Source organism: Mya arenaria, chromosome 4, assembly GCF_026914265.1.
Source record: "Mya arenaria isolate MELC-2E11 chromosome 4, ASM2691426v1".
Classification (NCBI taxonomy): Eukaryota; Metazoa; Mollusca; class Bivalvia; order Myida; family Myidae; genus Mya; species Mya arenaria.
The window spans coordinates 37,157,869-37,183,259 of record NC_069125.1 but is presented as its reverse complement, the minus strand read 5'-3'; the positions used below and the strand labels follow the sequence as shown (position 1 = coordinate 37,183,259).

Sequence of the window (25,391 nt, the reverse complement as noted above, 5' to 3'; positions counted from 1 at the left end):
CTGAGCCCCATATTATTTTTGTAACATTTGAAAAGCTCTTATTTGCAGATTCTTTTTGTAAAACAAAACCAAATGATATGACAAACAAGTTTTTTTGTTTTTCAAACAATGCAATATGTGCCATTTCACGTCCAATTTTATTTGAAATAAAGAGCAAACATACAAACAGTCATCATTTTATGTACACTGTACTTTCAGCTATTTTTTATAAGATAGAAATCATCAAATACCATTTAAATGATACTTAAATTGAAATTTAGAATTTAGGTTAATTATCAGAGAACTAGCTCATCTCAGGCATGTGATTGACCAGGCAGCCGAATCCTTTTTGGCAATGGTTTCAGGGACCCTATGGAGGTCAAAGGATCTGAAGCACCCTACCCCAGAAGTAAAACTGGCTTTTTAGAAGCCCTTTCGAGGGCTCTCCTGATTTCAAAGCAAACTGGAGTGCAGTACTTATAACAAATAAAAGTAACAACCAAAAGCTACCAGCTAACCTTTTTTAATATTTTTTTTATTATTTCATTTTTACAAATATTTTTTGGTCCCTGGAGCCATGACTCCCGTGGAATTCATCAAATCTTGGACAGATCCTACCTCTATAAATTTATGATTTATGGGTCAGAATCCTTAGAACTACTTGTGACTTTACCTGCCAACTGGAATGGCAAAGTAGAAGACCATTAGCATCCTTGTCCTCAGCCCACCAGTAAACAGGTCGGCGATGAGAGTGGGAGCGATGGTCGAGTAACTGGCCTCCCCCACTCCAACCATACCCCGCATCAGGATGAAACCCCAGAAATACTGGAATATATTGAAATATCTCAAATTAGATCTGGCTTTATATTCACTGATGTCTTGCATCTGAGACTCCTCTTAACGTCTCTTTTTAATTTCTATGTTAAAAAATTATCAGAAGGTAATTAAATGCTGAAATTGCTGTAGGTAAAATCCCATGTTTTTATCATCCAAACATCTTTTGTGAATCAGAATAAGATAAAAGTTATTTTTTTAACATTTAAACAAATGCATTTTTTTGTACGAGTCTCAAATTCAGACGGAAAATGTTAGCAAATATAGGTCCTGTTAGTGATAGGGTTTTTCTCGTAATTTTGTTAAAATCCCTACTTAAAGTTTGGATAAAATATGGTGCTGTCATATAAAACCTGGTAAATTTCAACATTTCTCCTTTCCAAGATTTTTCTGATGATTGAGAAAAATATAGACTAGATTGCTTGGAAATTAGGCCTCTAAAACAGGGACTGGTGTTACGTAGTTAAACTTACATCAGCAGGAACAAAACTTCCAGCAAGTGTGACTATTGACCAGAAGAAGATTCCGCCTGCCATGATTATTTTCCTATTGAATCGATCACCCATATAGCCAAATATTGGTGAGAAAACCATGTAGAATGATATAAATGCTGTCTGCAGTAAACCATCTTCAGAATTGTTTATTTATAATAATCCTGTATATCTTTAAGGACACCTGAAATGTAAAATGTTATGGTTTATAGTTGAATTTAATTGATTATTAGGTTTTCCTTTAAGGTGCAACTTAAATCACGTTATTAAATTATTCACATTGTCGCTATTATTAATAACAAATGCAAAGAATTCAGCCTTTTTTCCATGAAAGCTCTATGCATGATACCAGGGTTTTCCCTAGCATTTTTCAGCTGAGAGTCCATGGGACCCTTCATGTTGAGAGTTTATAGTAATTTAAGGGGTCCACAATATTGTAACAGTTTACCCTTTTTCTATACCATTAATATAAAACAATTGGTCTTAAATCCTTATATGCTGATGAAAAATTCTGGGGTTACGGTGCAAATCTAACTAAAAATATTTAAAAAATAGTGCCGAAAGTGTTCCGATTTAGGTAATCACCCAGTATTTCTTGACACCAAAACATTAAATAAAAACATATGCATGAACATTTCATACGCACTTCCCATATACGTAACTGTTTTATTTCAGTTAAAAAATAGTACATAGAGTGATTTGCCAAATTTTTTGCCAAAGGAACATGGAAGCAGAATTTACTTGTGGAAAAGCCACAGCAGATTTCTACTTTGTTTATTTTTCACGTCTCACATCTTCGTTCATGGAAAAACGGCCTTGAATTTTTAAGATTTAATAAACCATAAATTGACAAATAGATTCTACAAAGGTGACACCCATTTCTATCCATTTAAATTACAATCCTGCCTATCAATAATAAATATGTGACCCATTCAAGTTTGATTGACTCAACTTTTTCTGTTAAACAATAAATTTCCTTAAATTTGGTTGCTAACAGTTACAAGAACACACCTGCAATGGTAAATCTGTCCATATAATTCAATAAGTTAATGAAGAACAGTATAGCCACTATAACATATCCCCTCTTTGTGCTGATATGGTTTGTGTTCTCAACGATTTCTACTTCAGGGAGCTCCATATCTCCACCAGCCGCGTCTATCGGAAGATCGTCTGAAACATCAACCTGCATTTCTGACAACTGAACGGAATCGTCGAATGGTGGTGTTAGGTTAGAATCGTAATTGGACATATTCTAAATAAAATAAAGCAGAGATCACCAGTTCATAAGTCAAACTTGTAGTTTTCTACATTGTGGTTTGCGTAAAAACAAAGTCACAAGTTTTTTGCTAACCCGGAAGTGTATCGTTCAATTTGACAGACGCTTTCTTAAACGAAAACTGATAAGCGTCTGTGACACACGGTTTCTAGGCTGTACCACACTATTAATTTGTGGTTGAAGTATTTATATTTAAGTGTTTCAAGAATTGAGGCATATATGCCAGCATTTTATTTGCATTAACACCAAACATAAAAAACAACAACGTTACAACAACAGACAGATACCCATTTGAAGCGGTCTTCTTTTGTAAATCAAAACTTAAAAGTTAACTTTGCCGTTTAAGTAATTTAATATGTCCGTGACTCCGATATATAGAAATATGAACACATGAATACAGAACCTCTGTTCTTCGGGTATTATGTCTAATCATTGGTCCCAGCTCGGTTGCAGCAATCACTTATACAGTATATTCGCCATTTTGTTGGTAAACGTAGAAGAGTTCACTTGGGAAATACCCGCTGTTTATATTTTAATTTGGGTCCGGGATACAGGACAGAATAGCATGAATATTCTCTGGGACCAATAATTATCATTCACACCCAGATATTGTACTATAAATTCAATTTATTTATCATTTAAAATAAAATATTCCTCGAACAGTTTATCAGTCAATAGTTTGTGTAAATATAAAATGACCATTACCTTAAATATCATATGCCCGATCAAGCGTGTGTTCTATATAATATGTCCCGTAACATGCTTTCAGATGCATAAATAATATGTATGCAATAATTGTTCAGGATGTTGAACGTTTCAACGAAATAAGGAAATAATTGCTGTGTATGTTAAAAAAATAATCTATAAACCACTTTAAGTGACTTAACTACAATTTAAGTGATACATGTACATGTACTTCGGACAGCGGAAGTATATGAACGCGTATATACGATTGTATTATCGTTAACATCTACATGTATGGTATGCATCAAGGCAGGTTTTATGATTTGACTCTGGGGGATAATATAAGTTTTATTAAGAGTCATCAAGGCATTTTACAAATAACATAAGCTCGCAGATATTTTTAACCGACTATATCCACTTTATGCGTAGTTTCTCTGCCAAATTGTCATAAAATATTAAGTTGAACACTTTTTGTTTATTTTTATAATCCGCTTGTGTGCATCCTCGTCAGTCGTTTTGCACGTGAAGTAAACATACATTTATTATAGAACAGAAAAGAACAGAACAGTTTTTTATTCACGTAAACTACATAGTTTCTTGTGACATATAACTACATTTAAACAAATCAAGCTACAAGACATAATTTAAGGTAATAGTACAGAGTCAGAATGTATCTTATAATGAATATATAGGTTTAAACCATTTCACGAGTAAAGGATATATAGCATGTTCACTTAACAAATAATTTTGGAATGTTCAGTTCAAAACATGGTAAATAGTAACATAATGAAAATAGTGGTATAAATCTTAGATAAATATCTCACTATACTTATTGTTATGAACGTGCCTTTGAAGCTTCGGATATATATATATATATATATATATATAATATATATATATATATATATATATATATATATATATATATATATACTTAACATGAAAAAATAGATTTATTTTCTGTTGACAGTAATGCAACAGTCAACTGTAACCACGCACCCCCCCCCCCCCACCCAGGTCAGGGGGTATACCGGGGATAGCCGGGGAAAAATGTGCCGTGTTTTTACCTTTCAGGTGCCCCCGCAGTGCCGGGTGAATGCGGTGGATTGTCTTCGCGCAAAGTATAGCGGGGAATAGGCCTTACCAAGGTCCCTGAGGTACGGGAGGGGGGGGGGGGGATTGGCGGGTATTTAATCATCAGTTCGTCCCCGCAGGACGGGAATTTTACCGAAAGTCAATGTCCCCGCTATTTCCCGGACCTCGGGGGGGGGGGGGGGGCATGTGTACAGAATTGTTGCAGAGTGTGTTTGGATTACAGAACCTAGAGTATGTTTTATTAAACCAATGAGTTAAACCTAAATTATGAGATTGGGTTAAATCATTTTTCTATAAATCCCTTGTATACCCCCCCCCCAACCATCTCCACCCCTCAGTTCCCGTTTGTACATGCTACTAACCCCACAGCATTTAGTGTTCGAGTCTACAATTAGTTCAATAATTACATGCACTCAAAAGTAAATGTATCTTGGTTTGTTTGAATGTTATACGCAGTAAAACTTATTTTGGACAAATGTTTATCACATTTATATACTATATATTATATATAGGAATAAAAACATTAGGTGGGTTATTCTGCGCATACCGGTCTATTGGGTACATGTCACACTGCAAGACTTCGGAGATGTTTTCATTCATGTTATTAGTTCTGTTTGTCCGGCCTAACGGTTTTGATTATGTTATATTTGTAGCTGACATCATGCAATTCATAAAATTAGCTTGGTACGTTAGGCAACGCGTCATAGTTTTGTTCTTTTCGGTGGTTTTGTGGCGTGTTTTAAGAGGTTTTCGTTTCAAATCTTAGTCATGTTTACTTTTAGAAAGATAATTAGAAGCTTGAAAAATATTCTCTGTTATCGTCCCAATTCGAATAAATTAGTTTAACTTGGCGATAAATAATTGACAAGACAGACTCGTCAAAACTGCCGCCCTCTCCCCGAATATTGACATACAGTTTTATAGTTTATTCATGTCTCCGACATATGTACACAGCATGAGCAAGCATAAAATACAAATATCTAAGAGTTCAGTGCACATCCATTCATAAAATTGAATTACAGAAGACTAAAAAAACATATCTCCACATTGTTGATGAAGGATAAAAACAATTAAGTTTACTTTAAAAAAAAACACACACGTTTACAGCCATTTTTATGAAGTGCGCTTAAATATATGCATTGTGGCAAAATTGCCTGTTGCTTTGAGGGTCAACCCAGAGTAACCCCAAACTACTAAATTGTATGTTGTTACATCATTTTGACATCCCAACAGTAGAATTGAGACATTTAGAACCAATCCCAGCGTTAAAATATGAAAAAAAACAACAACGGATTTTTGAAAATTTCGGTAAAAACTATGGAAGGACATGGGGATCATAATGGACTAGAATACTTTCTTGCATGGTTTAAAGTTAAATCGTGTGTTTGGGTGACATTTATTTAATTAAAAAAATATAGCTAAGTTCTGCTAAGGCAGACAAGTAAAGGTGAATTCGAGTACAAATATGTATATAAGAACATTTTTATATTTGTTCTCGCCGAAACACGTTTTTGACTCTTGAATCGGCTATTTTCAAAGAGCTCTAAAATTCTTGTTTTTTTATAATATAACTTTGAATCAAACTTACTTTACTTAGAAATTATTTGCGCATGTCAAAAATGTAATCTTATAAGAACGGAAATTAAAGGATTATCTTAACTTGAAGTCAAATTACACTCATTCGGAAGTGACTACTCATTTTCCTTTTTCTTTTTATTATCAAATGACAGTGAATCATCGCACGGTTATACCATCTCAGACCATTGGCTACTTTCAATCTTAATACTTAAATAGGTTTCGAAGCTAAATGGTTTGTTATTTTTAAAAAAAAAACTAGGCTGAACATGCTCGATCTACTTGATCTACTTTTTTGGTTACATTTTCACCTTATTGTTTGTACTCCTACACCGGATTTGGTAACTTTATCGAATACAGTGTTAACGTTAAACCAATCTTATTTTTCTTATGAGAAACGTAATGTGTTTTTTCTAACATTGTTTAATGCTTAATACAGAAGTGGAACTTTCTCCTCATCATGTAGTTTTGTGAGTCGTGAAGCACTAGAAATCAGTGTTATTTCGCGTGCAATTTAGTCAACTTTGACTTCAGAATATATAGGGAATTTATTTAGTGGCCCCTGACCTTTGAACATTGAGCAGCATAGTGAGCGTTATTCACATTACCAGGCGTTAGAGAGGAAGCAACTAAAGACGTGCAGAAACGACCTCCAAAGCGGAAAGTTTATTTAAAATGCGGTTATTGGGTTTCGATCCTACTTCAAAAATAGGTAGCTACTTCGGTCTAAAATGAGTCAACAACACGGGAGACTGTTGTACATGTAAACACAGATGACCGGCATTTTCCCACCTTGTCTGTTTGTGATTATTTTATGTAACTATTGAAACTTCGTTTATAAACAGTTTCTTAACACCGACCACCGACTGATGTCGCTTAGCTTTACTTCAGATGTATTTTGTCAATTTGCACGTGCACCATGCCGAAATGTGTTTTAGGTTGGGTTGGTGGGGTTTTGATATAGAATTGTATTGATGTCTTTAACATATACTTTACAAATATATGAATTTGAAATGAATTCGTTTGTATAAATGATAAATGCAGATTATTGAAAAACTAAAGAATTTTAAAACGAACATTTTGTTAACGTTGGCCTATTTTCCTTTTATGGTGTTAGTCACTGCGCATGCGCTGCAATTATCAAAATAAGCAAAATGGCGGCTGAGCACGGAGAAAGATAATTGTCTGCTAAACATTCATTTATAATGGCGACACAAAAGCCAGGCGAATGGGTTCAGTCCCTCATCAACCGATTTGATGCACAGGTGAGATGTTTATATGCTTAACTCTGTAGGTCATTGCTAAGTATTCGAAATCTGACCCGAAATCCGAACAGGGATCGGTCGGTAAAATTTATGAATGAATATTCGCTTTAGTCGCTCTAGGCGTGGGAAGTACTATAATTAGACGGTTTGTGCAAAGTAATTGTGATGTAACAATGCTCAAATAACTATATGAATGTATTCCTTGAAGGTCATTCGTTTGATATTCGGCGAAAGCTGTTTAAATACATGTATATTTATTATCATATTCGTGCATATTTTATGGCACCTAGCTGGCTTTTACATCAGCTGTTTGCGGTTGGATACTGGCTTTAACTAGTCACGCTCCGACGGGCACCTGTTCAATCAACGATTGACCTGAGTTATGGATCAATTAGTTCATGATTGGACATATGCCAAATGTCAAAAAGAAATTCATTCATAAATTTGTTGAGCAGTAATGTTTGTAAAAACTACAGTGCAGGTTAAAAGTGTGTGAATGTGTTGGCTCAAATCCAACAATGATGTTTAGTTTTCAGTCTTGGTTCAAACAAAATATAAGCTACATAAAGGAGTGTTTTGAAGAAATTAAGTCTATTTTAATTGAATGGCATGTTTTGTATAAATATCCAATATAACTTAAGTTAAAATTAAATTCATGCATGTATATTAACTTTTAGGAGTGTGACTGTAAACTATTAAATAAGATTATACAACTATGATAAATGCTTGTTTCTTTAAGAAAACTCGAACTTCTCCATACTGAAACATTTTTGGGGTCCATTTTTTAAAAACAAATTGGGAATTTTATTTTCACATTTAGGGATTTTTTGTAAGTCTATTCCAAATTGGTCTGAAAACAAACTGAAGAGTTAAAAAAAATGTTTGGTGGCAATACTAGAATTAGGGTTGGGTTGAAAAAATTAGGGTGAGGCTTGAAACAAACATTTTTTTGGTTAAACAGTATTTATTTAATTAACTTGTGTCATAAGAATATACAAACATTATGCATGACCAAGCAAATATAATGAGATATGTAAACAAATAAGACATTCAAAAATGCATTTTAGTATGTAGGTATTTTAGACAAAATTGAAAAGCTTATACTTGGCAGTTGCCTTATTCCGGATTTGCCTAAAAATCGGAAATCGTTAAAAAAGGGTTTCCGTGACCGTGTTTAATATAGAATGATCACATTAAAGCGACAGTCCGCAAAAGTAACCGTATTTCAAAAGTTTTTAATAAGTTCCACATTGTTTCAGACCGACTGAACCGCAATTATTTTTTAAAAAATCGCTTTAATAACTTAGATTTAACAAATTGAAAATTGCCGAAAGTTGCTATTTTTAGACGGCAAAAGAGAAAGTAGGTCTACGGTTTTTCCGACTACTCTTGGGGGCGATACTATTTCCCGGTCCCGGTCTCCTCCGGTCCCGGTCTCCTCCGGTCTCTGTTTTATAGTAGCTATCGGGCGAAAATATATTCGGCTAAAGTTGTGTAATAATGACGAAGGTATTCAAATGTATTCAATGTTATGCTAGGTTTACATCTGGCCACGATCTCCCCGATTATCCAGAGGCTAAAAAAATCGGGGAGCTCTACGATTAAATGGTCTACTCCACGTTCTGTTACGCTTCCTTACGAAATCAGCACGTTTTGTTGCGCTCTGCTGCGCTTTGCTACGATCGAGCCCACGATTTGCATCACGTTCTGTTACGCTTTGTTGCGATCAACACGATTGGCTTCCACGCTCCACCACGTTCCGTTACGTCCTGTTAAGATCTCCCACGACAAAGCCGCTTTGTTGCGATCTCCTGCGATTTGACCTACGATTTGAGACAAATGCCCACGTTTTACGTCACGATTTGAAATTTAAGCAAGAAATAATTCACTTTAGGCTTATTATTCGCAACAATGAACCAGCTGGATATAGACGATCCTGAATTGGCTGTTTTAATTTACACATATATTGTTGAACGAAAGAAAAGGTCACAGCATACACGTGATATAAATATCGGATTAGAAGTCAGAAGAAGAAATAGAAAGCCTAGGTCATGCTGGGTTAAGCCATGGTTAAGTGTTGAAAGTAGGCTTCAATATGGACATTACACACAACTATTAAACGCCGAACTCCGGTGTCGGGATGTCGGAGCATCTTCAATTTCTTCCGGTTGTGGAGGTGGGGGAGGGGGTGGTGGCGGATGAACATCAACCACAACAGTTCTTGAAGTTTTGGAACCTTTTCGTTTCGCTGTCATGATTAAACGATAGAGTACCAGTAGATAAAGCTGTTATGTATATGCAGCTTGCGTGGAAATCGTGGCTATCGTGAGGAAACGTGTTGGAGCGTGTCAGAGCGTATCAGAACGTAAACGACAATCGGGGATACCGTAGGAGAGCGTGACGCAACGTGGAGCAATAAATGGTAGAAAAGTGTATATCGTAACAGATCGTGGTAGATCGTAGCAGAGCGTGGAGCTATCGTGAGACATCGCAGCGAAGCGGGATGAAAAAATGTGTCCACGCTGGTCCCGATCTGTTGCGATTGTACTCCACGTTCTGTTACGCTTCATTACGTTCCGTTACATTTTGTTACGAAGGCCACGCTATGTCATGATTAGAAAATGAATCGGGGCAATCGTGGTGAAATTTAAGTTTGATTTAAAATCTGTCCCGATGCCCAAGATGTCCCCGATTCAACCACGTTCCGTTACGCTCCCCCACGATCACCCCGATTCGACTCCACGCTCTGTTACGTTCGCCACGATGCTCTGGAATCGGGGACATCGTGGTAATCGTGGCCTAATATAAACCTAGCATTAGCGAATAGCACAAAATTATAAACGAAAAATGGAGACATAATGTGTTGATTACTTCAGAAAGGCGCAACTTCAAAGAAACACTCTTCATCTAGTAGCTTTAATGTCTAAGCACACGCATAATTACTATAATAGGATGTTATAACATTGCAACTTTTAGCTCCAGAAAATGTGTTTGTGTACTTTTTCTCCATTCATTGATTTACTTGTTTACATGCGATGAACATTGTATAATGTTTTACGCAATAAACATATCGTATCGTATCGATATGAGTCGGATATGCAAACATGGAATTTTTCAATTGTAATCATTTATGCTTAAAAATTTTTATGTCGGGGGGGGGGGGGTAAACATAAAAGGAAGAACAATAACATAACATAACATAATTTAAAAGGTGCAATTCTAAGTTACTTCATACTCTAGCCGTCCTCAATTTTATGCAAAAAACATGAGCATTTGTACTGCATCGCATCTTTCTCTACACCTTTAACACGAATTGCATAAATAGTGTATACCTATAACAAATTGCATAAATTAAGACATAATGTTTATATATTTTATACCATTTTGTTACATATAAAAACAAATAAGATTGTCAAAATCGTGTTATAAACATCAGCAACACAATCCGTTGCCTGGGGCCATAAGTTATGAACCGGGAATTATGAGACCGGATGAGACTGGATTTTACGAGGAGAGACCGGGAAATAGTATCGCCCTGCGCATGCGCAAGAACTTTGGAATCCCACTGTTTTTTCTATTTATATAACCGTTAACTCTCGGGGGCCGATAGTTAAGAAGAGATATTGAAAATGACACGAAAAACTCATTTCTAGGTCGATTTGAACCAAATTTTTTTTGGATTCGTCAGTCAGGAATGCTTATCAACACATAGATGAATTTTTTTTTTTTTTCATGGCTAATTTGCCCGATTTGCGGACTGTCGCTTTAAACACAACTGACCTTTATAGCTAAAAAAACAACTCAACAGTGCAGCTTTTTGAGTATAATCACTAAATAAATACCTCTAAAATGTCGCTTTTCCAAATGTCAATATTTAGTCACATGGGGGATGACGTCATATGGCGCAAGCTTTTATATTTAGGGTGTCTTTAAATACTAGAACTACTATACTAAGTTTATGACATATCGTCAATCACCAAACACAATGCGAACATACATATAAAGTAAATAAACTGCTGATACCATAGTGTTTGTTTTGTGTAGCATTTGATATGAAAACGTTTCTAATTCGGACAAATTAGTAGTTTGAATAGGCTGTAAATACATATACGAATACTTTGGGAAAGGATAAAATTTATATACAGGTTAAATATTTAATACATGATTTTCATTTAAATAACATTTAAATATTTGTATATTGCCTTGATGATGTTAACTTTGTTCTTTAAAAAAATCGGAATATTTAGGCTCTGAATGCATGTTTTCGGAAGTCATTCATGTCCTCATTTCATAAAGAATATTATATCCTAATTATTTTATTTTAATTTTATTCTTTTTCCATTTTGGTAAATATAGGACTCAACATTTTTCTATCAAAATTTCATGTACTTATGGTCAGTACTTCAGACAATATTTTAAGAAAACTCAAAATTTATCTGGATTTAGGCAACTGCCCAGTAAAAGGTCTGGCTTTTGGGGAGTTTTTCTTCAGCAAAAAAAAGCTATTTAATTATGAAGTTTATTGTTCATATCAGTGGATCAACCTGGTGATGAACCATCCCTGGGAAGAGTGGTGGGTTCCATACTTGGGACTGTCCTTCAAAACAAACTTTTTTTGCCATGGACCAATTGCTCAACTTGCCCTTGCTTTAGTTTAATTTTTTATTTATTGTTCAAGCTCATTATCAAAGCCATCTTAAAAAATATTTTTTCAATGATGTGACTGGAGTTTTGAGTGGGTCAGAAACCAGAGCATTCAGATAACATTTAAATTGCATCCAAAACCTGTTACCGTGTATCTGACAATTATGCAAGTAGAAAAAAATCTTACGAGTATTATTGTATCGTTAGAAAAAAATAAATGTACTTTGCACTACGTTGCACATGAAAACAGGAAAAAGGTAGTGATTTATGTGTTTTGGAAAACTCGAGTCAAGATATCCTTTTGCACAGTTATTTTAATTTTTTAATTTCAGCTGCCCATCAAAACTGGCCTTCACACAACACAGGCTATTCAGAATGTGGAACAGAACAAAGAATGCCTAATAAATGTCTCAAGATACAAGTTCCGAGAAGTCATCAATGGACTTACGAAAACTCTGCAGTCAGTCAATAACACGGTAGGTGCTTGAGATATGTCCACTCTAAGCTTGTCTGTTGTTTACAGTGGCTGGTGGCAGTGCTCATTCTTTTTGAGTTGACCAAGGGGCCTTAAACCTAAATGAATTCAGTCAGAGTGATAGGCCTTCCTTTGAGTAATGACCGGTTTAACAGTCTCTGCCTTAAAAAATTTCAGCACTTGTCCTTTTGGGCAAGTAATTTAAGAAAACCACTTGCCCAAAAAAAGTTTTACTTGCCCCCCCCCCAAAAAAATAAAAAAATAAAACAAACAAAAACACAAACGAGAGAAGTGTTTTATTAATAAGCGTCCAAGTGTTGGGGAGATGCTTAGACACTTATAAATTGAATACTACAAAGGCTGAGCACGCAGAATGCTGTGACGTCACCAATTCATGAGTAAATATGCGAAAGCCAATATTTAGAATGTTCATTTAGAATTTGTGAATTGTTGCTGAAGAAATTGTGAAAACTGAGTGATTTAAATTTCGGAAAATGCACTTGCCCGTTCGGGCAACCATCATGGAATTTTAACTTGTCCGAAACACCCAGTTACGATGAAGACTGGTTTAATGTCAACAATGCCAATGCAGAGTCTTTGATTATACTTTACCTTTTTCGTTATAAGGTAAAATGCATTTCAAATTAGTGACTTAACATAGACAAGTATGAATGTTTAACTGTTGGATGATGATTTGCAGTGTTCACTGGCTGCCGACCAAAATGGATGGTTCATTTGGCAATCGGGCCGCAGTGTGTGTTTTTGGCCCCATTTCCCTTGTGAAAAAAGTATAAACTTTTACTGGTAAACAAATCCGTGTAAAAAAATAGTTGAACATGATATGAATTGTGATAGTATTTTTACACTTTTTGCCAAACTGACGCTAATTTTCTCCTACAAAAGTGCCCGGCCACCATTCCCTTAAAAGTGGAAAAAACACTGGGCAGGTTAAAATTTGGAAAAATAAGTGTATTTTTAGTAGAATAAGTAGTAGCTGGTCGGTTATTATGTCAGACGGTTCAATCAAAATTATTGAAACCCAGGATTCTTTTGGTTCTGGTACTTGGATGCAGTCTAATCAATAATTTTTGAATTACTTGATGTAGAGTCTTCAAACTTGGTATGCACATTAATCCTGGTAAGAAGAGAAACCCTAATGATTTAGGGGTCAAATGTCTAGGTCATGGTGACCTTCTAAAAAGAATATGGGCTAGAAAAAATATGGGCTCTTTCTTAACAGATTAACAGCTTTTTACTGACTTGGTGTGGAATCAACAACTTGGTGTAAAGTCTACAAACTTGGTATAGTACACATTGGTCATGGTCAGGAGATGACCCCAACTGATCTTGGGGTCAAAGTTCAAGGTCATGGTGACCTTTTCTAAATACACACTACACATTTTAATCACACTTCAAGTTTGACAAGTTTGAACAAATAATTTTAGTATGCTGTTCTTTGAAGAAGCATTGGTACACACATCAACAACTTTTTCAACAATTTAATGAATTAAGAACCCCTTGGACAATTGAGAAAATAGACGAGTACTGGTGTCCGTTTATCCTTGGTACACTTGAAATTTTTTAATTGAAATAAAAATGAATGAACTTGAAGAAACTGCACAATTATTTACCTACCATTGAAGTGACAAAGCAAGAATCTATAAATAGAGTTGAGAAACAATTTATGTCATGATGCTTGACAAGACAGTTTTTCTTGTTATTTTAGGAAGTTCATTTAAAACTGATGTCTTGAGCTTAATTAATGTAATAACATTTATATGTTTAATTGTTCTCTTCCGTTTTAAATCAAGTCGCTCAAGGTGAAATTCGGTAAACGTAGCACGACTTGATGTTAGCCTTGAAAGAAATAATGAATTCAATGTTTTATAGCCAGAAGCATATTTAAAGCAAAAGCTGATTCTGCAATCCATTGTTCAATATTTTTTTCCATGAATTGTAAGGCCAACCAAAAAAATGTTTTTTTTAAAAAATGATTTCAGAAAGTGGATACTTCGTTTATGTTTGATACAAGTTCCACAATCTTCCCTTAAAAATGTGTTATTATATGATAACAACAATATTGAATTGCAAAATTAGCATAAAAGCAAAACCTTAAGCATCTCAAAACATGTGAAAAACTTAGACACAGTTGGTTAAGGGTGCAGAAATATATTATGGCATATATATGTTTATAGTACACATTTCTTTAGGCATCTTAGAAGAACTCTACAATGTATCTTAAAAATATGAAGTTGAAATCAATATACATGAACTTGTAGGTGGACTTACTTGTTTGTTTGTATTGCGTCAACTCCACCTTCCCATTGATGCTACTATCTTCTCTGTTTCTTTTATCCATCATATTGAATTACAATATCCATATAATCAACTCATTGGTCACGGCTTAGTTTTACCATATAACTTCAGTTATTATCTGATATTGGTGTTTATTTATTAGAGGTCACTGCTTTGTTATAAACATTTGCAATTAATTAATATCTCGTATTTCATACGTTCAAATTGTCATTCCACTTTGAATTTGAAAATAGAAATCATTTGTTATCTTGCTGTGTGTATGTTTTGGTTCTTTTACAATTTTCCTCGGTTTCCATTGATAAGGTCCGTAGTGTGTACTCAAGGTTAAGCCGACATGAACTTCTTTCAACAGTTATCTTAGTTCCATAACAACACAGGCATCTCACTTGACACAGATTCTAAAACTTTATTTCATACATATATTTAAAACACTATTGCTAACTTATGTATGAAATGGGAGCAATGGCGAACTTAAGATAATGGTTCATGTACATTTGCTTTGTCCGAGGCCCTTTCAAACATAATTGGAGCATGTACATGTGCAAACAAAATGTAAAAGTCTTCGGATGCCTTCCTTGTTCAATGATGTGCAATTATTGCATCATCTATCTGGCTTTAGGATGTGTTACAATGAGCTAAGCAAATATCAAGAAGTTTTTATTCCTCATTCTAAAATAAATGGAATAATTCACTGTCATTGCTCATTGTAAACTATTGTTTGCCGATATTTCACTTTCCTTCTGGATTGTTTACTGTCCTCCTTGATTGTTTAATGTCCTTGCTTTTGCTGATTGCTCACTGACCATGCTGTGTCCTGGCTGTTGTGTACTGCTTTTGCTGATTATTTACTGTCCTTACTTGCTGATTGGTCACTGCTGTTGCTGATAGTGTACTGTCCTTGCTCTTTGTTCACTGAACTTCCTCATTGTTCACTGCCCTTGCTCATTTTTCACTGACCTTGCTGATTGTTTACTGTCCTTGCTGATTGTTCACTGACCTCGCTCATTGTTCACTGACCTTGCTCAGTGTTCACTGACCTCGCTCATTGTTCACTGACCTTGCTCATTGCTTCACTGACCTTGCTCATTGTTCACTAACTTTTCTGATTGTTCACTGACTTTGCTCTTTGCTCACTGATGTTGCTGTTGTTCACTGACCTTGCTCATTGTTCACTGTCCTTGCTGATTGTTCACTGATGTTGCTGATTGTTTACTGAACTTGCTAATAGTTCACTGACTTTGCTGATTGTTCACTGACCTTGCTCATTGCTCACTGATGTTGCTGATTGTTCACTGACCTTGATTGTTGTTCACTGACTTCGCTCATTGTTCACTGTCCATGTTCATTGTTCACTGACCTGGCTGATTGTTCACCGACCTTGCTCATTGTTCACTGCCCTTGCTCATTGCTCACTAACCATTCTGATTTTTCACTTACCATGATGATTTTTCACTTACCTTGCTCATTGTTCACTGACCTTGATCATTGTTCACTGTCCATGTTCATTGTTCACTGACCTTGATCATTGTTCACTGACCTTGCTCATTGTTTACTGACCTTGCTAATTGTTTACTGTTTTTGCTCATTGTTTACTGACCTTGCTCATTGTTTACTGTCCTTGCTGATTGTTCACTGACCTTGCTCATTGTTTACTGACCTTGCTCATTGTTTACTGACCTTTTTCTATTGATCACTGACCATGCTGATCTTTTACTGTCATCACTAATTGTAAACTGACCATGCTGTGTCTTTGCTGATAGTTCACTGATTGTGCTGATTGTTCATTGATCATGCTGATTGTTCACTTACCTTACTGATAGTTCACTGTTCTTGCTGATTGTTGACAGACCTTACTGATTGTTCACTGACGGAACTGATTGCTCACTGATCACTGTCTGTGTTCATTGTTTACTCTCCTTGCTGATTGTTTAGTTTTGTTTCATGATGTTTTTCTTCAAACTTAAAGAAATAAGTTGTATTGTTTTTAATTTATTGTTTGCTTTGGGTGTTACATTGCGCCTTATTACTGTCCAAACTCGGGCATGGATAGGTAGCCAGGTACCCGGGTTAGTTACACTTTGACTTTTACAATTTGATTACTCCTTACCTTGCCAAATACAATAATGAATTAAACAATACATCAAAACTATATTTATAATGTTGTGTTTTTATTTCATGTATTTTGAATAATTTTCATTTTGTTTTTCATTTGGCAAACAATAAAAATAAATTCCAAACCATACTTGTTTTATTTTAGTCAACATGGTTACCTCATGGTGCTTCATAAAAGCAAGAAAACCTTGTATTTACTATTACACGCCATGTTATATCTGTCGCATGAATATATGGGTACCTTGGTACCCGCGGGTAATTGATGATCAGGCATCCTGGCCCAAAATTTGGTACCTGTCTGAGCCCTATTTCAAACCTTAAATTTGTTTTACATACAGATGGGCCTCCGAAATTTTGGTTTGACTATTGTGATAACAATAGTTGTAGATTATATTTTTATCTTTTGTACATGTATTATCTGAACGACTTCATATACCACCTTAGCTGAATGAAGTCACTTGAGTGATCTCAATTGTATCACTTAACCACTTTAGTGATCTCAAATGAATCACTTATGCATGATGTCAATTGCAGTATTAGTAGCAGTGAAACACAGACTTGTACACAATTAAATTGACAAAACATGTCATACATACATGCAACCAAAAAGCCAAAATTACTCAAATTTATAAAGACTGAAAAGTAGGTTATTTTTTTTAAATATATCTGCTGAAATTTGAAACCTCATCTTCTTGAAATGTTTTAAGAGCTAATTAAACATACTTTTAGCTACATTTTTTTTTTTTCTTATACATTAATACAACGTATTAAAGTGAATTCAACATTGAAAATTTGATCATAATTTTTCAAATGTCTTTGAAAGAGGTTCTTTAATTAAAAAAACTTTTTCTTGATTATTTAAAGCATTAGCTAAATTTTACATTAAAAGCTGAGTTTTAAGCACAAAAGGTTGCTCACAGGTTGAATGTTTTGACATTTTTTTTTTAATTTTCTGTAAGAATCAGCTGATCTTGATATTAATGCCTTCAGAAAAATTCAGTCATTTATATAACTCACAGTAGAACATATCTCAGTTGTGTGGATATATGCTGAAAAACTCATATTTCTTTAAGAGTAAGTAAGGCTTTTAGCCATGAAATAGATTATTTGAATGTAAATATGAAAAATTGCGATCTGATGTTTTGTCAACAATGTTGTATCACTGGTTTCAAGACATTTACACAAAAATTGGCTCATTCAAAAACAAAAAAAGAAAAAAAAAGTTGTCAAATGGTGAAATCTGTGAAAGTGCATTTTTAAATCAGTGTGCATTATATAACTTATGTTTACTTCTTGTTATTACAGAGGATTATTGGACAGGAGGCAGAGAGGAACTACTTTGAGTCCCAACTCATCATACTCGATACGCTGGTCAAAGTTCTTAACTCAGTAAGTAGCAAATACCATTTGGCGGGTTGGGGTCAAGGTCAATGTTGCTCTTGAGTATGTTCAAATGGTATTGGTCAATCTAAGAGAAACTACTTTGAGTCCCAACTCGTACTTAATATGCTTGTCAAGGTCCCTAACTCAGTATGTATCCATTACCAGTTAGACCAGACATTTGGTGGGTCAGGGTTAAGGTCAATGTTGGTCTTTGAGTATCAAGAAATGGTATTATGGTCAATATATGAGAGGAACAAGCTTGTGTCCCAGCTGGTCATTATCGATCAACCCTGGTCAGGTTCCTTTATATTTGCTGACGGTGGTAACACTTAACAGGTCAAGGTCAATGTCTTTGCCTCATTTTGCTTCTTTGTGATGAAAAAGCTTCAAAAGATCCCAAACAATGTTTGTCAATGAATGCATCTGTATTTTCATGAGTTAAATTACATGGGTCCAGGACCTCAACATGACTTATGACATATATCTATTTGCCTGAACATTGTAACTCTCATTTCTACTCATGTTGTGGCGTTTTAACAGTCATCAAAATAAGTCCTTCGAAAGATCCCGAATTCTAACACTAGTGTTAAGCATCAATTTCATTCTAAAAAGCCCTGGAAATAATTTTACCAATGCAGGGCTTGTGACCATTTCGACCACTTCTAATCTACATTATATACTAAAGGATGAAGTTGTGAAACAATGCCATATCCATTTCAGCAACCAAAAGACACATCAAGACTGGATGAAGCCATCTATGTCAAACTGCTTCTACCAGAAATCTGCAAGGTAACATTCACATCATTGTTTGTCCAATGGAATGTTTTAGTTGTGACAGATTAAATTCCACTATAATCGCTAATACTAATCGTAAAAGTATTGCCCTTTATCACAACAGTGGTTTTGTGGGTTTGATGCAAATGTGCTCTAACAAATAAATAAGGGTTTAGATTAGAGACATCATAAAGCTATTCCAGTGAAACCTATAACCCATGGGGGGAAAGCAATTTTTTTAAATATTATATGGGTGGGTGTCTGTTCACTAATTTGGACCCTGAAAGAGTAAATTTGCTTCTGTAGGGGGTGGTATATTTTAAAAGTGCCTTCCCTCCGGGGATTATGTGTTTAAATGAAATAGCCCATAGTAAGTTTCATGCTTTAAATGGGTGAAATTGATGGTTGAAAAATATGTTAGTTATAAAAGTTGTGGCCTCCATGGCTCTTTTTATGCTTTATTTCCATGGGTTACTGCCCTTTGAAAACCTAAACGATAACCCATGGAAACAGCATGGCAGATTTTGATAGCTTGTTAAAACCTTAAGCTTAAGATCGTTTTTAGCAGAACTATATCAAAAGCTATTATTTTAGAAGTTAAGGTAATGCAGACACAAAATAAATCTGATAAAGGAATACTTTCAAAAGTTTCGAAAACAAGGGTGTCTGAAATCGAAAACAAGGGTGTCTGAAATTCAGACATAAGGAAAATTTCTACAAGCGAAGATAAGTCTAAGATAGGTTGGACAAGTACAGTTACTTCTTCGCTTTTTCAAAACAGAAGTCATGGTCAGTTTTGTGAATGGGCTAGTAGTCTGGGTAACCAGTTGGTTTGTGAAGTGTTGAAGTAATACTCCAAAATGGATTTTGGATGGACAAGCCTGAAATCTTACACTATAGGTCGATTTAAAATGTTTCAGCAAGCCATGCTGTATAGAATGCAGGATTTGTGTTAGTATTTTACCAGTGCAGGGCTTGCGGGATTGTGCAATTCTGACAACTGAAGTAAAACCGACTTCTATTTTGCGTTTCAGTTCCTGAACATGCAGAATGACACTCCGTACGTGCTCCAGCTGAAAAGTCTCGCCTCAAAGGTGCTCTTTGCTCTCAGTCTCAACGCTTTCAATGCTGTGTTCAGCAGGATCTCCGCCAGGTACACTTTTACCACAAATCATCTTGGATCTTAAACGACTTAATGATTTCAGTTATTCTCAACGCATTTTAATGCTGTGTTCAGCAAGATTTCTGTAAGGAACGCTTTTACTTTTAATAACTTTGTATCTAAAATGATGTCATGATTGTGGTCACTCCCAAAACTGAAGTGTTTAACGGGATTTCTGCAATGTATGCCATTTGAAATGCATGTCATTCTGTGTTTAAAGATGCAATATTACTCCCAAATAAGATTTAACACATTTAATATAATTGTTTTAATATACCAAAAAGAATGAATAAATGTCGAAAACAATGGTGCCTATGAAGGATACCTAGTTTTATTTGAAAGAAATGTGCAGAAAACACGGTATTGCTACATTATGAGACGATAGTAGACCGTAGTAAATCTTTTGGCATTCACCAATCATTTAATATTTTTGCGTTTTGAGCTATTAAACACACAGTTACAATAGTGTTATCAGTAATTAATAGTTTGCATAAATGTATCATTTAGTAAGTAAATGACAGGGCTCTCGCGAGGGGGCGACTTGGGCGAAGTGGTCGACTAAAATTCCCAGACTTCGCCCATTTGTATCATCAAAGCGACATTGACTTCGTCGAAAATTTTAGCACATTGTAAATCTGTCAATCAGCGAGTATTTGGCCAATGTCCCATTAGTCAAAACATCACAATAAGCCATTCATACAAATCAGTAATCTCCTAATCCGATAATTGGGCCGTGTCATCCAATTACCAAAGCATCGCCAGTAGGCGGAGCTATTGAAAGTTAACCAATCAGAATGAACATTCAGAAGATCCTGATCAAATGATATAAGTTCGTTAAAATGAGATAGAATTGGAGACATAATTATGAAAATCGTGTCAAGCATTAATTTAAGTTAAAAAGTAATTAATATATGTATTGAACAAACAATGCAAGACAAATAAACGTTGTTGCTTTTGAAGCAGACGGTCATAGCCATCTCGGGCCATCGGCAAGTAGGCGCTAAAAAAAATCAATAACATGACTGTATCACCAAATATTTGATTGGTTTTAGTGAAATGTTCATGTAAAAAATTATTTGTAAACACAAAATAATATTTATTTTTTTGCTTTATGTAGAGTTTACTTACAGTAATTTTCTCCTGTCACAGTTAGATGTCAAAAAAAATCGGCGAGATCGCCATTTTGTCAGAACAATTTTCCGAGTTAATTTATCAACTTCCCATTATGTATTGGTAAAGTTTTCATCAAGGACACTGATTTAAATGTCATTTGGTTCTTAAATGTCAGCATATTTAAAATTATTTAGCCAGAGACAAGTAAATAACAGCACAGCTGAATGTGACATTCGTACCCTATCCCGAACGTACCAAAACAAGATTCGTCCCCCTACTTTATTGTCAGTTCATTTATGAGGTTATTATGATTATTTCAAATCCTTAGATGTATTTTTTTTGGTTCATTTTAGATGCTATTTGGAGATAAACTATGTGACATTGACAAATACACTTTTGCTGAGCCAAAAATGATACATTATTTTATGAACATTTTATATAGTTATAGCAATCAATTTGAATGTGAATATAAACTGAGGTGTGTGGTATGGCATAGTTTTTGTATCAGGTGTTATGAAAAGTATCACTTCTCCCTAAAGTCTCCCCACTTCTCCCTAAATTGACTGAAGGGAGAAGTCACTTCTCCCAAAATTTTCAGCCTAGTGAGAGCCCTGGATGAGGGTTTATCACTCAAAATTTATGTTTGTTATACATGTGTATGTAGTGATTTTGAATAAAAGTGTCACTTTAGAATACTAAAACATTCAATTTTTATGCTTAGATAGGCTATTATTGCAGGTTATGTTGTGTATGAATTGCATTGAGGGTTTTGAGGATTTGGATATTTAGTTTGTTAAACTGTGTTTTTTTCCACCAATTTCAGAAGGATGTCTGTGGAAAATGTGTTGTTGGTACCAGCCTATTGATACATATAAAGGGATATATTTCATAAAAACTGTTGTACCTTAAATTCTCCCAATGATATAATTAAATTGATTACTGGGTTACATAAAGCTATGAAGTATACATTTCAATGTTGATGTTTCAGGCTGATGACGCTGTCCACCTGTAGTGAGGACCAGTCAGATCTCTCGGACCTTGAACTCATTCAGCACCTCAATGTGGACGTGAACAGGCTTACAAAACTCCTCAGTGGTGGGTAGAGTTCTCATATCATGATTTGTAATTAAGCAGGTGTGAAAATCTTCCATGGATTTATGGATTTCTGGAATTTGTTTCCTTCTAACTTTTTTTTTGATCCTTAGCTACTATAACATATATGTTTAAAAGCAATCTTAGGCTCTTTAAATGCTTTAGACCAAGGAGCTTAATGGGGGATTTTCTCCCTCTGACCACCAACTAGGCACTGCCCTGGTTTCAATTTGAAAGTATGAATTTAGCATAATTCTTCTTTAAGAATTAAAAAGTTTAGGAAATTGGCATATGGAAAGGGCGAAACTCCAACTGTATTCTTTTCATTCTTGGCTTATTCATATCACATTGCCGTATTGGTTCTAAAATCTTGTGAATTTCAATGCTTTTAAGAGTAATTTGCCTTGCCTTCTTCTTAAAAGGTTATATTCTGACCTAGAAAGTAGTTCTGTTTCACATACAATATTGATCTAAAAACTTTTAATTGTTAGCTTGAATTCTTTTTAGAAGTGCAATTTGCCTTGCCTTTTTTTTAAAGGTGATATTCTTACCTAGATATGTGTTCTAAAATATACAATAATGATCTAAAAACTTTGAATTCTTTTTAGAAGAGCATTTTGCCTTGCCCTTTTCTTTTATAGGTGATATTCTGACCTAGATAGTAGTTCAAGAACTTTGAATGAATTTCTTCTAGTCTGGCATTTAGTAAAGAAAGATAGAATTACATAAAAGTCAGTGTGGCAGTAAATCCAAGACTTACTGATGGCTTGGCGCAAGACGGACTGAACTGTATATTATAATAGAAAGAGTTGCATCAGTCTTCACTGTTTATTCCTTGCACTTGATGAAGACACTCCAAAGCTTCTCAGTGACTTCTCGATTATATGGAAACAAGGCCTAATAAAAATACATTTTGTTCCGATTACCCGACCCTACCTATGAAATAGGAGCTGATCCTACCCTATTTATAGTCAGTTGTTAAAAGAAATATTCTTATTTTTTTTTTTTTAGTGTGTGCTTTATATAGTTTAAAACCTTTGAAGATTATACTGAATATTACTTTAACACCATTCTTTAATGATGACAATTACTTTCTTATATATAGTCAGTGTTTTTTTTTGGTGTAATTCACTGCCTTCTAAAGGCTGTTTCCCCTTGCGCAAAGATGTCCATTTTCCCCAAAATTTCATATTATTTTCTCAATTTGATTAATGTAGATTACGTTAATGAATAAAAAAAAATGAATTTCTTGAAATATAAACAAAATCTTGACAATACTTACTCTTTCACAGCATAATGTCTGCATAAAAAAGTTAGAACATGTATATTTACCATTATAATTAGCTATTTTGGCCTAATTTTGTATTTTTCCCAAAGTCAACTTTTTTCCCAATTGGCAAGGCACAGGCGGTAAAAATATTTCCAAAAAAAAATCACTGATGGTATACTCAAATTTTTTATTTAAACGCCTACCTACTCTACCTGTTTTTGAAAACCCTAACCAAAAGCAAACCAAACCAAACCAAAACCATATTTTTTTGGCCTTAATGAGGATGGGGAGATATATGTGCTAAGTAGTATTCACTTTTTGTGCTAACTTGTTTTTCTTTATTAAAAAAAATACTGCACAGGTGTTGAGTAGAGCTCGTGATATGTGGTTCATTAAATTGAAATCTATACATGACAGTTACCTAAGGGTTTTAGTGCATTGTGGTTTAGGCTTGATAAATTATCGTTGAAAGTACTAGATGGAACTCGGGTGCTTTACTAAATGGAAGTAGATTTATAACTTAAATTTTAAGGTCATTGAGAACTCTTGGCAAGACTCTGGGTTGAAGACAATGGGAATGCGGTTTTCAGGTACTTTTGCACGCAAAATGTTGATTTAAGAAAGGTATTGACTTGTAATAGGAGAAGAGATTATTTAAAATCATGTTAGTGTCAAGATATCGGTCACTCCAAAGGGGATTTAGACAGACTGTGAATTTTGTTGTCTAAAACTTTTCCCTGGAGAAGGGACATTTATCGAAATCTCTGGGGTTGGAAGTGTTCCAGGTATCAGAAATCCTTTCAAAAATTAACCAAGACCAAGTCTATGTCCAAAATGGTGGACAAAACAGGTCTGACAAAATTCCACTTCTGTCTGGCCCCTCCCCCCCTTCTTTTCCCCGTGCTGGGCTTAACATTGATGTATAATGTTTGTTTGTTTACAGATGTGGTGTCCAAGTTCAGACTCCTGAAATCCAAGCAGGTCATCTCTAGCCTTGCACATAACCTGGAAAAGGTAATGAAACCTGGTGTACAGTTTTTGTTAACAATTACTAAGAGTCATAATGCAACTTTGTTTGTTTTAAGTTGCCATTCAAATGAGTCTTTGTGCCACATGTGCAAAGTTTTGAAATTATCTCATTGTCTCGAAGACTTTGAAGCTGATGTTGCTACCATTGTAACAGAATGTAGAAGAAATAAATAAATAAGATAGTTTGCATATTTTTTTGCTTACATTTTTCATTGATCAAACTTCTTGTTGATTTTTTTTGGAATTTAACAAGTTGAAACACTTATGCATCTGTTGCCCTAATCTGATATATGTGCAATGATGTATAAACTGTAGTGTTGGGAATCTATTCCATTTGACAATCGATAATCGGTTCCACTCAAGAAACCCATTATCGATAGTACAATTGGTTTTCAACAATACCTTAATTTATCAGTAATCCTTAACAACGTGTATTGTATGTGTTGTTGTTGCTTGAGCCCATATTGCTTACGATAACATCTGAACACTTCAGAATGTATGAATGAACTCAAAGGAGAAAATTAGCAAATTAACCAAATGCTGATGACAAAAATAAGGAAGAAAAACAACTCTGGTTGAATTGATGATCGATTATGACCAAGTACTATCAGTTGTCAGCGATATCAGGCCAGACCAATCAATTTTCGATTTTAACCAATCATCGGAAATCCAGTTTTATATCTTAAATATATTTGTACTCTAGGCCATTTGGAACTGGATGGATAACTACCCTGAAGAGTTCACTGACCTACAGAAAAGGCCCAATGAAGAACTACAGGGTATGTACACAACACCTGTAATGTGTTGTTAATTGTGAAAATA

At 34.8% G+C, this 25,391-nt stretch overlaps 2 protein-coding genes across 7 annotated transcripts in view; one reads left to right on the top strand and one right to left on the bottom strand.

Annotated features, from left to right (window-relative positions):
* LOC128231231 (protein spinster homolog 1-like) overlaps positions 1-15,036 on the bottom strand; it is a 36,054-nt gene extending 21,018 nt beyond the window's left edge. The window contains 5 exon segments of the mRNA XM_052943767.1: positions 653-804; positions 1,287-1,459; positions 1,462-1,488; positions 2,316-2,474; positions 14,608-15,036. Of these exon segments, the coding sequence (XP_052799727.1) occupies positions 653-804; positions 1,287-1,459; positions 1,462-1,488; positions 2,316-2,474; positions 14,608-14,680 (584 nt within the window). The 5' untranslated portion in view covers positions 14,681-15,036.
* The window catches only part of LOC128231230 (neurofibromin-like), a 108,123-nt gene continuing 89,800 nt past the window's right edge, over positions 7,069-25,391 (top strand). For all 6 annotated transcript variants that reach the window (XR_008260320.1, XM_052943765.1, XM_052943766.1 and 3 more), the window contains exons 1-8: positions 7,069-7,199; positions 12,176-12,319; positions 18,052-18,135; positions 18,850-18,918; positions 19,938-20,056; positions 22,167-22,273; positions 24,484-24,554; positions 25,273-25,348. Coding sequence is in view for 5 of the 6 variants with exons in the window: in XM_052943765.1 (XP_052799725.1) it covers positions 7,140-7,199; positions 12,176-12,319; positions 18,052-18,135; positions 18,850-18,918; positions 19,938-20,056; positions 22,167-22,273; positions 24,484-24,554; positions 25,273-25,348 (730 nt within the window). In the remaining variant the exon portion in view is untranslated. The remainder of the gene's footprint in view (positions 7,200-12,175; positions 12,320-18,051; positions 18,136-18,849; positions 18,919-19,937; positions 20,057-22,166; positions 22,274-24,483; positions 24,555-25,272; positions 25,349-25,391) is intronic.